Raw genomic sequence first — 13,899 nt, 5'->3', positions numbered from 1 at the left:
AACCATCCCATTTAAAATTCCTTCAAAAAATTAATAAATAAATAGCCTTGGCTGGTGTAGCTCAGTGGATTAAGTGCCACCCTGTGAACCAAAGAGTTACCAGTTCAATTCCCAGTCAGAGCACATGCCTGGGTTGCGGGCTGGGTCCCAGGTTGGGGGTGTGCAAGAGACAACCACACACTGATGTTTCTCTCCTCTTTCTCCCTCCCTCTAAAATTGAATGAATGAATGAATGAATGAAATACCTAGAAATAAGTGAACCAAAGAGTTGTAAAAGACTTGTACTCAGAAAATACTAAGATACTGAAGGAAAAAACTAAAGATACTAATAAATGGAAGCATGTGCTATGTTCATGGCTATAAAAAAGATGAACATCATTAAAATGTCCATATCACCCAAAGCAATCTACAGAATCAACACAATTCCTGTCAAAATACCAATGGCATTTTTCACAGAACTTTAGCAAATTATCCACAAATTTATACAGAACCACAAAAGAACACAAAGAGCCACAGCAATCTTGAAGTTGAATAAAGTTGGAAGTATCACACTACCTGATATCAAACTATATTACAAGGCTTCAGAAATCAAAACAGTGAGGCACTGGCATTAAACAAATGAATCAATGGAACAGAATAGAAAGCCCAGAAATAAAACCATGCCTATACAAGCAAGTAATATTAGACAAAGGAAGCAAGAATATACAATGAGGTAAAGGCAGTCTACTCAAGGAACAGTTTGGAAAAATCTGAACACATATGGTGAAAAAAAGAAACTAGACCACCTTCTTAAACCATATGCAAAAATAAATTCAAAATGGATTGAAGACTTAAACATAAGACTCTAAACCATAAAATTCCTAGAAAACATACGCGGTAAAATCTGACATTTCCATTACCAATATGTTTTCCTGACATAGCTCCTTTGACAAGGGAAGCAAAAGAAAAAAAATCAAATAAGACTACATCAAACTAAAAAAACTTTTGAACAGCAAAGTAAACTATCAACAAAATAAAAAGACAACATGCTGAATGAAGTATTCACCAATGGTACATCCAATAAACGGTTAATATTCAAAATACAGGGTAGGGCAAAAGTAGATTTACAGTTGTTGGTATGGAAAATAATACAATAACAAACAGTAATTCAAGAATAAGCCCTGATGGGTGAGGCTCAGTGGACTGAGTGCTGGCCTGTGAACTAAAAGGTCACCAGTTCAATTCCCATCAGGGCACATGCCTGTGGGAATCACAGGTCCCCATCTGGGGGCACATGAGAGGCAACCACACATTAACATTTCTCTCCCTCCCTTCCCCTCTTTCTGAGAATAAAATCTTTAAACAAACAAAAAAATAAATTCTGTGTTTCATGTACTCACAACTATAAACCTACTTTTTCCTCACCCCATATATAAGGAAGTCAAACAACTCAACACCAATAAAATAAAATAAAATAAAATACGAGCAGAAGACCTAAACAGACACTTCTCCAAAGAGAACATACAGATGACCAACAGACATATGAAAAAATGCTCAACATTACTAATTGTCATAGAAATGCAAAGTAAAACCGTAATGAGATTTCATCTCACACCTGGCAAAATGGTTATTATCAGTAACAAACAACAAGTGTTGGCAAGGATGTGTTGGTGGCAATACAAATTGATGCAGCCACTGTGGAAAACAGTATGGAGGTTCCCTAAAAAATTAAAAATGGAAGTGCCTTATAACCCAGCAATTCCACTCTGGGTCCGTATCTGAAAAACTCAAAACACTAATTCTAAAGAATATATGCATCCACATGTTTGCTACAGCGTTATTTACTTCAGCCAAGATGTGGAAGCATCCCAAGTACCCATTCACAGACAAGTGGATAAAAATGTTGTGGTACATATATATCTACAGTGGAATATTACTCAGCTTTAAAAAAGAATGGAATCTTACCATTTGCAACAGCATGGATGGACCTAGAAGTCATTATGCTAAAGTGAAATAAGTCAGTCAGAGAAAGACAAATACCATATGATTTCACTTATATGTGGACTCTAAAGAACAAAACAAAGAAAAAATTGAAATGGACTCAGATTAAAAAAAAAAAAAAAAAAAAAAAAACCAGACTCATGGTAGACGGGAAAGGGCTTGGGGGATTAAGAAAGAAAGGTGAAGGGATTAAAAAGTACAAATTAGGAGATACAAAACAGTCACAGGGATATAAAGTACAGCATAGGAAATAAAGTCAATAGTATTATAATAATTATGTACAGAGCCAGGGGGGTACTGGAAATATCAGGGGAAACACCTGAAGTTTATCACTGTCTAACCACTATGCTATACACATAAAACATAAGAAATTATATTCAGAGTAAACTGTAATTAAAAATTTCAATTAAATTTTTAAAAAATCACGCAGTTCATCCTAAATGCCTCTTACAAAATACCACAGCAATGAATGATTTTATTTGTTTTAACAGGTGATAAAGAGACCAAATAACAGAAAAAAACTTATCTGTCATCTCTATTTTTAGCAAAAGCTAGAAACAAGGTAGGTCAACATATTCTGGATTGGTAATTTTGGTTTCCTCTCATTTTTATTATACTCCACACCTGTATAATTACTATCAAATAAGATCTTGCTTTCATGCTGACCTTGTGATTTATCAGAATCATCCTCCAGGTCACTGGTAATTGGTTTCAAGGGCTGCCGTTCAGCATCGAGCTCCTGAAGAACGGAATAACATAGAAATACTTCAATTTGACTCATTTAATATCAATAGATTAAGACATAAGTATTAACTCTCAAAATTAAATCGGAAACAATGAAAAATTAAAATGGCAACAGCTTCAGAAATTTCTATCATACATGCATTACTATCATATTACATAGTCCTTGGCAAAAACAAGCAGACTTGCTCAGGAGTAATATTTCTGATAGTGACTGAATCACCAAGAAGAGAATTTACATTGTATTTTATAGTGTATTCTAGTAAAGAAGGAAAAATGTTTGCTGTTTAATGGGCCATGCTGCAATTATTTAGAAATGTCACCAATGTGGAAAGATACAAATCCTAACAATTACAGACAATTTAATTAAAACTAAAAATGTTTTAAAAATTATTCCAGCATTAAAAAAATACTTTTAAAAACCCTGATAAACTCATTTCCTAGAATAAGTATGCAGAAAAACAAGTAAATAAATATATATATATATCAAGTAAGCCGCGTCTGCCCCACAAAAATTACTCCAAATTATTCTGATAGCAGTGGAAAATCTAATACCAAAAACAGAAAAATGAACATTAAAAAGAGAGATTATGAAGTAATTCACCTTTGCATTACAGTTCTTGGGACTAGAGTGACATGAACTGGGCTGCTGAAATGATGGGGATGGTGACAGCTGTCTCTGTTCCTCCTTTTTTCGTTCGTATACTCGAACTCGGGCACAAGTCATCATACTTTCAAAGTATAAGTAGACAGGATCCTTGTCCTCTTCCCGAATCTGTAAGTTTCATACAACAAAATATTACAAATGTTGGAAGGAAAAGTCAGCTACACTCTAAAAGACAAAGGTTGTTTAACTTTCCTTTCTGTTACAACACTTGAAATTTAAAATGCAAGCTTTAAGGTTAAATATTACAAATACAGTTTATATGTGTTGAATCTTGGAGCAATCATAAAGAATAGGATTCTCTACCAAGAAATTTCAGATCATACCCTGGCAGTTGTGGCTCAGTAGATTGAGTGCCAGCCTGAGAAACAAAGGGTCATCAGTTTAATTCCCAGTCAGGGCAAATCAGGGCACATGCCTGGGTTTCAGTCCAGGTCCTCAGTAGGGGGTGTGCAACAGGCAACCACACACTGATGTTTCTCTCCCCCTTTTTCTCCCTCCCTTCTCCTCTCTCTAAAAATAAATAAGTAAATAATTTAAAAAAGAATTTCAGATCACACCAGAGAAGTGTTTCTCAAGTGATCTGTAATGAGGAATACTTTTCTTAATACTAGTCTAATATACACTAATGTTTGTAAAATACAAAATTACTAGAATACAAAATAGATCACTAGATAAACAAAAGATGTAAAATACAAGCCCAAGTTTTTAGTATTAATAAATTTAATAGATGTAAAATGACTATCAACTTGCTTAAGTTTCTAAATATTTATTCCTCTTTCCCTAAGTACTTATTTTATCACACACTAGTAATAGTTTAGATCAGCACTGGTACAGACACCCACGAAACTAAAAGATCTTTGTTCAATTTCATCAACTGGGAAGACTGAAATGGATTTAATAATCAGAAATCCTTATCAGCTCTTCTACCTATCAGTCTTCACATAGACATAATCTATTGATAATTATCTTTAAAAACTTTCGTTTTTGCTTTAAAAGTTAGTTACTTTTTAAAGCTTTTTCTTAATGATTTTCTATTAATAACATGTACTACATCTCAATTACCCAATATACTGCACTACAGGAATACAGTTTTGTTTTGTTTTTTTTAAATCCTCAACTGAGGACATTTCCCACCCCCACCACTGCTTTTAGAGAGAGAGGGAGAGAAGGAAACATCAATTGAGAGAGAAGCATCAACTGGCTGCCTTCTGCATATGCCCTGATGGGGACCAAACCAAGTAACCTAGGCATGTGCCCCAACTGAGAATTAAACTGGCAACCTTTCAGTTTGCATGCCAACACCCAACCGAGACACACCAGCCAGTGTGGAATAACAGTATTTTTAACAAACTTTTTTGCAAGTCAAGTTTTTAAAAAAGCCCATCTTTGTATGATCCTCCTAAAGGGAAATTTGGCTATATGTAAGAATTACTACTATTAACCTCTACTTTTATTTATGACATTTTTTCAGTGCCAGCATCTAAACCAGTTAAATCAGAAAGAAAATGACTTAAACAGGCATATTACCTGAAAGCAAAAGGATTCACAAAATATAAACCAAAGATTTGGTTGAAACCCATCATCATTTCAAATAATTTTTGTAACTTGCAGTAAGATCAAACTCCAGCCCTGACCAGTGTGGTTCAGTTAGTTAGGCATCGTCCCACAAAGTGAAAAGTCACCAGGTTCAATTCCTGGTCATGGCACATGCCCAGGTTTGCAAGTTTGGTACCTGATCAGGAAATGTACAAGAGGCAAACAACTGATGTTGCTCTCACACATACTTGTTTTGCTCCCTTTCTTCCTCCCTTCCCCTAAAACTAAATAAATGAAATCTTAAAAAAAAAGATGAAACTCCAGGCTTACCACAGGATTGGGTTTGGGAGTGTATGACCGTGCAGGTTTAATTCCAGTGAGCAATTTGCCCTTCACAGTAGTAGATGAAACTTCCGGTTGAGGCAACAATAATGGTTTCGTGGGCTCGATGACAGAAGGCGTTGGAATATAAACTGGCTCTGGATCTACCTCACCTTCTACTTTCACCCACAGTGGATAATGTCGAACGGGCTGTTCAGGTTCTGTTTCACATATAGCTTAACGAGAGGAAGCGTAAGATTTTAGATGCCTTTGGCAATAAAAAGTTCACTGAGGCCTTGCCAATATAAAATATGCTACCTCATACAAAGCAGTTAACTCATTAACAATCAAATAGATACCCCCTAAAAAATCTTTAGCTGCCCTCATATACCTTAACTTACTAATTTATTAACTAAATATTTGTTGAATATTATAAATCAGACACCATTTTAAGCAACAGAGTGAACACAGCTATAAATAAAGCAAAGGTCTTGCTCTCACATTTATAATAGGAGAAAATAAATTAATAAACATAAAACATCAAATAATAAATGCCATGTACAAAAATGAAGCAGGATAAGGAATGAGGAGTTAACAGGAAATTCTATTATATTTAGCACTGTCAGTAAAGGCCTTCTCTATAATCCTAGAAAGACAACCATTCTACACTACAATTTTTAATTTTACACGTAACAACAACAAATATTTATTGAACCCCACTGTATACCTACACTAAGCACTTAATATATTCTAATTCACTTGATTGTCATAGTACTCCTTGAGATATTATTACCCCCATTTTGCAGAAGCTGAGATTCCAGGGAATCTACAGTAAGAGGCAGATCAAGAATCAAACGCAGTCAATGTGGCTCCAGAGACCAAGCTGTTACTATTGCCTTCTGATGACAAACTGTTTTCAAAAAGTAGCCTAATTCAGCCCTGGCCAGTGTAGCTCAGTGGATTGAGTGCGGGGCCTGTGAAGCAAGGGGTCACCAGTTTGATTCCCAGTCAGGGCACATGCCTGGATTGCAGGCCGGGTTCCCAGTAGGGGACACATGAGAGGCAACCACACATCGATGTTTCTCTGCCACTCTTTCTCCTTCCCATTCCCCCCTCTCTAAAAATAGATAAATAAAAAAAATTTTTTTCTAAAGTAGCCTAATTCAGTATAGGAGCCAAAATGTATCAATAGAAAAGCATTGAAACCCAAATGAGATGTATTCACACTGTCAAGAAGTTCTACACAAAGGAAAACAAACAGAAATTCTATGGTAAGAGGCTTTATTCTTTAAGCAAACTACCCAACCCGGGGGGGGGGGGGAAACAGCTACAGAGGAACAAACATTGTCTTTTTTTTTTTTTAAAGATCTTATTTATTTATGTTTAGACAGGGAAAGGAAGTGACAGAGAGAAACATCAATGTTTGGTTGCCTCTCTCACACTCCCAACTGGGGACCTGGCCTGCAACCCAGTCATGTGCCCTGACTGGGGATCGAATCACTGACCCTTTGGTTTGTAGGGTGGTGCTCAATCCACTGTGCCACACCAGCCAACATCAAACACTGTATTTCATTAGTCAATCCTAAAAGAGTACAATGTAGCTGGTTCTAAGTTAAAGATCCAAAACCTTTGCCTAAAGGCACAAAAATGTGGCTGAGCAGCATTCCCAATTAATTCAAATAATTTCTCATAACAAAAGAGAATTGAAACTGCTACCTAATTTTGTAAGAAGTATATCTGCTCTGAACATTAAGACCCTACTAGTAAAAACAACTTTGGCTCTAAAGGGCTCATACAGTTAATATCATTCAGAGCATAAACACAAAATGTTGAATAAAGGCTTAAAGATTTAAAATAGGGGAAAAAGGACTGAGCGCCAAGATGGAGACGTAGGTGGAGGAACCACCTTGCCTCTGTGCACAACCAAATCTAAGAACAACTATTTTTCACAACAATCACAACCAAGCCACACGGAAAATCGAAAATACAGAGTCCAAAGACAACGCGCATTTGCGTTCGGAGAAACCAGTGAGAAGGGAAGCCTGTGCGGGGCAACAGGCTTGCACAATTCCGATCGGATAAACAATCCCAAGGCGAGTAGTGTGACTGGATGGGCTGGGCTAGCGGAGAGGAACGCCATTGCTCCCTCTCTGACCACGCCCCCACACACAGCGTCACAAACCAGCGACCTGGGTCTCCCCGTCCTGGTAAACAACTAAGGCTTCGCTCCGCTCACTTAACAGCACGAATAGACCAAAAATGGCTCTAGGACAACTCAGAGCCCCAGAACCCATAGATCTAAGCGATGAGGAAATAGCCAGTCTTTCAGATGCACAGTTCAAAACACTGGTTATCAGGATCCTTACAGAACTGGTTGATTTTAGTCACAAATTAGAGAAACATATGGAAGCTAAACTAATTGAAATGAATGGTAATACAAAGGAAACCAATAGTAATGGAAAGAAAATTGGGACTCAAATCAAGGGAGTGGACCACAAGGAAGGAAAAAAATGATCAAACAGAAAAGAATGAAGAAATAAGAATTCAGAAAAATGAGGAAAAGCTTAGGAACCTCCAGGACATCTTTAAACGTTCCAACATCTGAATTATAGGGGGACCAGAAGGGGGAAAGGCACAGCCACCAGTGGAAAACTTATTTGAACAAATAATAAAGGAAAATTTCCCCAAACTGGCAAAGGAAATAGACTTCCAGGAAATCCAGGAAGCTCAGAGAGTCCCAAAGAAGTTGGACCCAAGAAGGAACACACCAAGGCACATCATCATTACATTAGCCAAGATTTAAATGGAGAGAATTCTAGAAGCAGCAAGAGATAAGGGGACAGTCACCTACAAAGGAGTTCCCATCAGACTGTCAGCTGATTTCTCAAAAGAGACCTTACAGGCAAGAAGGGGCTGGAAAGAAGTATTCCAACTCATGAAAACCAAAGACCTACAACCAAGATTGCTCTATCCAGCAAAGTTTTCATTTAGAATGGAAGGACAGTTAAAGTGCTTCTCAGATAAGGTCAGGTTCAAGGAATTCATCATCACCAAGCCCTTATTATATGAAATGTTACAGGGACTTATCTAAGAAAAAGAAGATAAAAAAGAGGAAGAGTGAAAGGACAGCAAACTCACAGTTATTAACAACCACACCTAAAACAAAAGCAAATTAAGAGGACAGCTAGATCAGGAGTGAACCATAGAAATGAAGATCACATGGAGGGTTAGCAACAGGGGAGTGGGAGAAGGAGAAGGGGGAAGAAGGTACAGAAAATAAGTAGCATAGACAGTAGACAGAAAATAGAGGGGAGGGTAAGAATAGTAGGGGAAATATAGAATCTAAAGAACTTGAGACACGTGTTCATGAACTAAAGGGGGGAGAATGATGGGAGAGGGGTGTGCAGGGTGGAGGGGAATGAAGTGGGGGAATAGAACAACTGTAATGGCATAATCAATAAGAAATAAAATAAAAACTAAGGGGGTGGAAATGGGAGGGAGGTGGGGAGCACTGGGGCAGTGAGCTGGGATGGGAGTAAAAAACAGAAAGCAGTACTTAAACTACAATTAAAAGAAATTTTTTAAAAGAGGAAAAAAAGCAGCACAGAAAAATCAATTACATTTCTATGCATGAATGATAAACAATCTGAAAAGGAAGTTACAAAACAGTTTCATTCACAGTAATAATAAAGAAAACCCTTAGGAATTAACCAAAAAAATAAAGGCTATTACAATTAAAATTATAAAACATTTTCCCCAAATGGTGTGGCTCAGTAGACTGCCAGCCTGTGAACCAAAGCGTTGCCGGTTCAGTTCCCAGTCACTCAAAGCCATGAAAGGCAAAGACCTACATCCAAGATTACTCTATCCAGCAAAGTTATCATTTAAAATGGAAGTGCAGATAAAGTGCTTCCGAAATAAGGTCATGTTAAAGGAGTTCATCATCACCAGGCCCTTATTATATGAAATGTTAAAGGAACCTATCTAGGAAAAAGGAAATTAAAAATGTAAACAGTAAAATGACAAGAAACTCACAACTATCAACAACTAAACCTAAAACAAAAACAAACTAAGCAAACTAGAACAGGAATAGAACCACAAATAAAGATCACATGGAGGGGTGTGAGTAGAGAGGGAAAGGGGGGAGAATGGGGGAAAGAAACCGTATAGATTAAGTTGGAGGAGTAGACAGGAGAAGGTTAAGAATAGCATGGGAAAATTGAGAAGTGAAAGATTTCATATATACATGACCCATGGACATGAACTAAGGTAGGGGAATGCTGGTGGGAGAAGGGGTACAGGGTGGAGAATAAAGGGGAGAAAGAAAATTGGACAACTGTGATAGTATATTAATAAAATAGATATAAAAAAGAATAAACAAAGTAAGTGTTGGTGACAATGTGGAAAAATTAAAACCCTTGTGCACTGTTGGTGGAAATATAAAAGGATCTAGCTGCTGTGGAAAATAGTATGGCAGTTCCTTAAACAATTAAAAATAGAATTAGCCATCAATAAATCAACAAACAAGTGCTGACAAGGATGTGGAGAAAAGGGAACCCATTTGCACTGCTGGTAGGAATAAAGATTAGTGCAACCACCATAGAAAGTCGTATGGAGTTATCTCAAAAAAAATTAAAAATGCATCTGCCTTTTGACCCAGCAATCCCACGTCAGGTTTAAGGTTTCCTTCCATTTTTAGTGTGCTAAAATTTTTTACCAGAAATAAATTTTGTCAGTTTTTAAATATATTTATTTAAATAAAGTCTGTTATGATAATGGTGATCTACAGTGTTTTCAAATACAAAATCAACCTTGCAATGCTGGGACAAATCCCACTCGGTCATATCCCTTAAATATGGTCTTGATATTTATTTAATAAATTTTTACTTACAAATTTTACATATGTTCATGAGGAATATTGCTGTACAGTTTTCTTACAATTGCCTTTTCTGGTTTAAGTATCAAAGTAATGCTAGTCTCACAGAATAAAACCATTTTATAAAAGTATTTGTGTAGCCCTGGCCAATGTGGCTCAGTTGGTTGGAGTGTCACCCCATAAACCAAAAGGTCACAGGTTCGACTGCTAGTCAGGGCATGCCAAGGTTGCAGGTTCAGTCTTTGGTCAGAGCATGCATGAGAGGCAACTGACTGATGTTTCTCTTTCACAATGACGTTTTTCTTCCTCTCTCCCTCTCTCTCTAAAATAAGTAAGCATGCCCCCAGGTAAGGATTTTTTAAAAAGCATTTATGTAGAATGGGTATTATTTTTTTTCTACGTGTCATGTAGAATTCACTAGTGAAGTCATCTGAACCTGGAAGCATTATTGGAGGATTTTCAAAACAAGTTCATAAGAATATTGCTAGGTATTTATTTCTTGAGCTTGGATGCTTTCTGTTTTTCAAAGAATTTGCAACCTTCATCTAAGTTGTTCAATTTGTTGGTATAAAGCTATATAGAACATTCTCATATCATCATTTTAAAGTCTGCAGTAATGTCACTTCTCATTCTTGGTATCAGTAGTTTGTGTGGTGTCCTTTGGTGTCCTTTAATCCTAACTGGTCTGACTATAGATATAAATTTAACTGATACTCTCTTTACATAGTCAACTTATAGGTATATATCCCCAACAAAACTCTAACTGGGCTAAGAAAGCAGGAATGCCAAGATTTTTATCCTTTCTCTTGGTACCACAAACAGCAGTAAGCACAGTGTCTTTGTACCATCAGTAGTAATTTGTTGACAAACAAAAGAGTAGACAGGTGATAAGAGTGAAGGCCAAATTTAAGAAACCACCCATTATACAATAGCAAAAAAAAAAAGAAGACCTAGAAGTCAGAAAAGCTTGAGTTCAAATTCCTACCACTCACTTAATAGCAATGTGACCTTGAGGAAAATCTTAAATTCTCTAAACACTCAGTTAGTTCATTTGTGTTAATAAAATGAAGAACCCTCCTTACAGGGTTGCAAGATTTAAATGATGTAACAACCTTCATAGAGTGTTCGGTATATAAGAATAGCAAATAATGTTAGCATCCCTCTGTGCGCATAAATAGATTAATAAGCAAGCCATTAGTGGCAAAAAAAAAAAAAGTTTAAATTGTGCTTGCTTTCGCAACACATATACTAAAATTGGAATGACACAGAGAAGATTAGCATGGCCCCTATGCAAGGATATGTAAATTCTTGAAGCATTCCATATTTTTTAAAGGATGCACAGACAAAGCCAAAAGGGCTAGGTTCAAGGGTGGGAGATATAGATGGGTGGGGTGGGGAGGATATAGTGAAGTGAAAATGGAGACAACTGTACTTGAACAATAAAGAAAGATAAATATTTAAATCTAACGCTATGACCAAAAAAGTGTATTACTGCCCTGGCTGGCATAGTTCGGTGGATTGAGCATGGGCCTGCAAACCAAAGGATCGCAGTTCAATTCTCAGTCAGGGCACATGCCTGGGTTGCAGGCCAGTTCTCAGCAGGGGACACATGAGAAGCAACCACACATTAATATTTCTCTCCCTCTCTCCTTCCCTTCCCCTCTAAAGATAAATAAATAAAATCTTAAAAAAAAAGAAAAAGAAAATGAATTAATAAACTTGATTTTGGTCATTTCACAATGTAAACATATGCCAAATCATCATGTTGTATACTTTACATACAATTTTGTCAATTATACTTCAATATAGCTGGGGGTCAGGGGAGGTGATAAACTCAGAGGAGGTGATGAACTCACGGGAGAAAGACAAAAAAATAAACGGAAGTTTCAAAGGCATTCTGGAAGTTCACATAAGAGAATGACTCAAATTTCAAATTTAGCACAAAAAAGTCATATTCAAAAGAAAACTTCTGACTTCAGGTCAAGATGGAGGCATAGATAGAAACACTATACCTCCTCGCACAACCAAGTTTAAAGACAACAAAGTTTTAATAACAAAAATGCAACCAAAACACAGAAAATTGAACTGTATAGAAGTCCGACAACAACAAACCATTCAGCCAGACTGGTAAGAGGGGCAAAGCCAGTGGCTGGCACAGAGGGGTCACACAGGCGGTGATTGGCGGATCCCAGGTGTGGGGTGGCAACGGGTGGACCCAGTGAGGGCACTGGGTGGCTGACGGACCACGGTCACACATTCATGCACAGATAAACCAGGCAGAGGAGAGAGCAGTGATAGAGACAGCACAAACCAGGGCCCCAGCACTGGGAAATAAAGCCTAAAAGCACCAATTGGTGCCAAAGTGCCAGGGTAGGCTCCCAGGCTCCCAGAGAGTTCGTTGGAGAGACCCACAGGGTCCAGGAGGGTGCACAAGCCCACACGCCCAGGAATCAGCACCAGAAGGGCCCAATTTGCTTGTGGGAAGTAGCAGAGGGAACCGAAATCCAGGGAGAGCAGAACAAACACCATTGCCCCTCTCTGACCCTGCCCCCACATACAGCGTCACAAACCAGCAACCTGGGGGGCCCCGCCCTGGTGAACACCTAAGGCTCCGCTCCTCATGCTTATTTAACAGGCACAAACAGATCAAAACATTATGGCTCAAGAACAACAGCTCAAAGCCTTAGAGCTAATACTTCTGAGCGACCAAGAGATAGCCAATCAGATGCACAGTTCAAAACACTGGTGATCAGGATGCTCACAGAACTGGGTGATTTTGGTCACAAATTAGAAGAACAAATGAAGGCTAAAATAAGTAAAATGAAGGGAAATGCACAAGAAACTAATAGTGTTGGAAAGGAAACTGGGACTCAAATCAAGGGAGTGGACCAGAAGGAAGAAAAAAATGACCAAACAGAAAAGAATGAAGAAACAAGAATTTAAAAAAAAATGAGGAGAGGCTTAGGAACCTCCAGGACATCCTTAAACATTCCAACATCCGAATTATAGCAGTACCAGAAGGGGAAGAGGAACATCAGCAAGTGGAAAACTTACTGGAACAAATAATAAAGGAGAACTTCCCCAATCTGGCAAAGGCAACAAGACATCAAGGAAATCCAGAATTTCTCAAAATTCTTATTACATCATAGATCAGGATTGTGAAGTAAGAAATAGTATTCTTATTTCAAACAAGTTTTCAAAATAACCACACTTTTCTAAGAAATAAAACTATACTGTTTTAAGTCTCAATTAATACTCACTGTATTCCAGCTTCTTTCTCTTCTTTTTCTCTTTCAATTGTTCCTCCTCCTCCCTGACTCCCTCCTCTTCTTCTCTCTGTTCATCTCCCAAAGTATCATAACATACTGCATCACGATGAGTAGCCTTCCTCTGGAAATGCTTGGTTTTGGATCCCCCTTTAACAAGTACAACTTTTCTTTTCAAACAAGTGCAGCCAAACATGCAGTCAGGTCTGCGGCAGTGAGCAGGCTGGCGCTTCTCCAAAGCTAGACTGGAACATATGCAACCCAATCGACAGAAGTCATTGTTGCATGGAGGGGCTCGTTTCCTTATGATTGTATGGATGGGTTTAGTTTTGAGAGATGCCTAAAGTGCAAACAGAAAAATTGTAAATCTACTAAATCATCCCCTAACACCACCAACAACCTACAATCATATGTTGGTCTGCCTTCTTCTCAGAATCTGAGCCCTCAGCGCTAACAGCACAGGATTAGGGCAGATTCAAGAAACAGAACATGAAAACAAATAATCAGGACCC

General features: G+C 37.8%; 1 protein-coding gene and 1 non-coding gene across 30 annotated transcripts in view; one reads left to right on the top strand and one right to left on the bottom strand.

The window, feature by feature from the left end:
* The window catches only part of MGA (MAX dimerization protein MGA), a 146,269-nt gene that overhangs the window by 31,737 nt on the left and 100,633 nt on the right, over positions 1-13,899 (bottom strand). For all 29 annotated transcript variants that reach the window (XM_053665718.1, XM_053665716.1, XM_053665720.1 and 26 more), the window contains 4 exons: positions 13,382-13,727; positions 5,255-5,481; positions 3,326-3,496; positions 2,647-2,719 (listed from right to left, as the gene is read on the bottom strand). In XM_053665718.1, coding sequence (XP_053521693.1) covers positions 2,647-2,719; positions 3,326-3,496; positions 5,255-5,481; positions 13,382-13,727 — 817 coding nt within the window. The remainder of the gene's footprint in view (positions 1-2,646; positions 2,720-3,325; positions 3,497-5,254; positions 5,482-13,381; positions 13,728-13,899) is intronic.
* On the top strand, positions 11,346-11,449 carry LOC119061325 (U6 spliceosomal RNA). Its single transcript, XR_005084756.2, has one exon. It is a non-coding gene; the product is annotated as a U6 spliceosomal RNA (small nuclear RNA).

The sequence above is a fragment of the Artibeus jamaicensis genome, unplaced genomic scaffold, assembly GCF_021234435.1.
Source record: "Artibeus jamaicensis isolate MK-2021 breed Jamaican fruit bat unplaced genomic scaffold, CSHL_Jam_final contig_1132, whole genome shotgun sequence".
In the NCBI taxonomy this organism is placed as follows: domain Eukaryota; kingdom Metazoa; phylum Chordata; class Mammalia; order Chiroptera; family Phyllostomidae; genus Artibeus; species Artibeus jamaicensis.
This window is presented reverse-complemented; position numbering and strand designations above follow the sequence as displayed.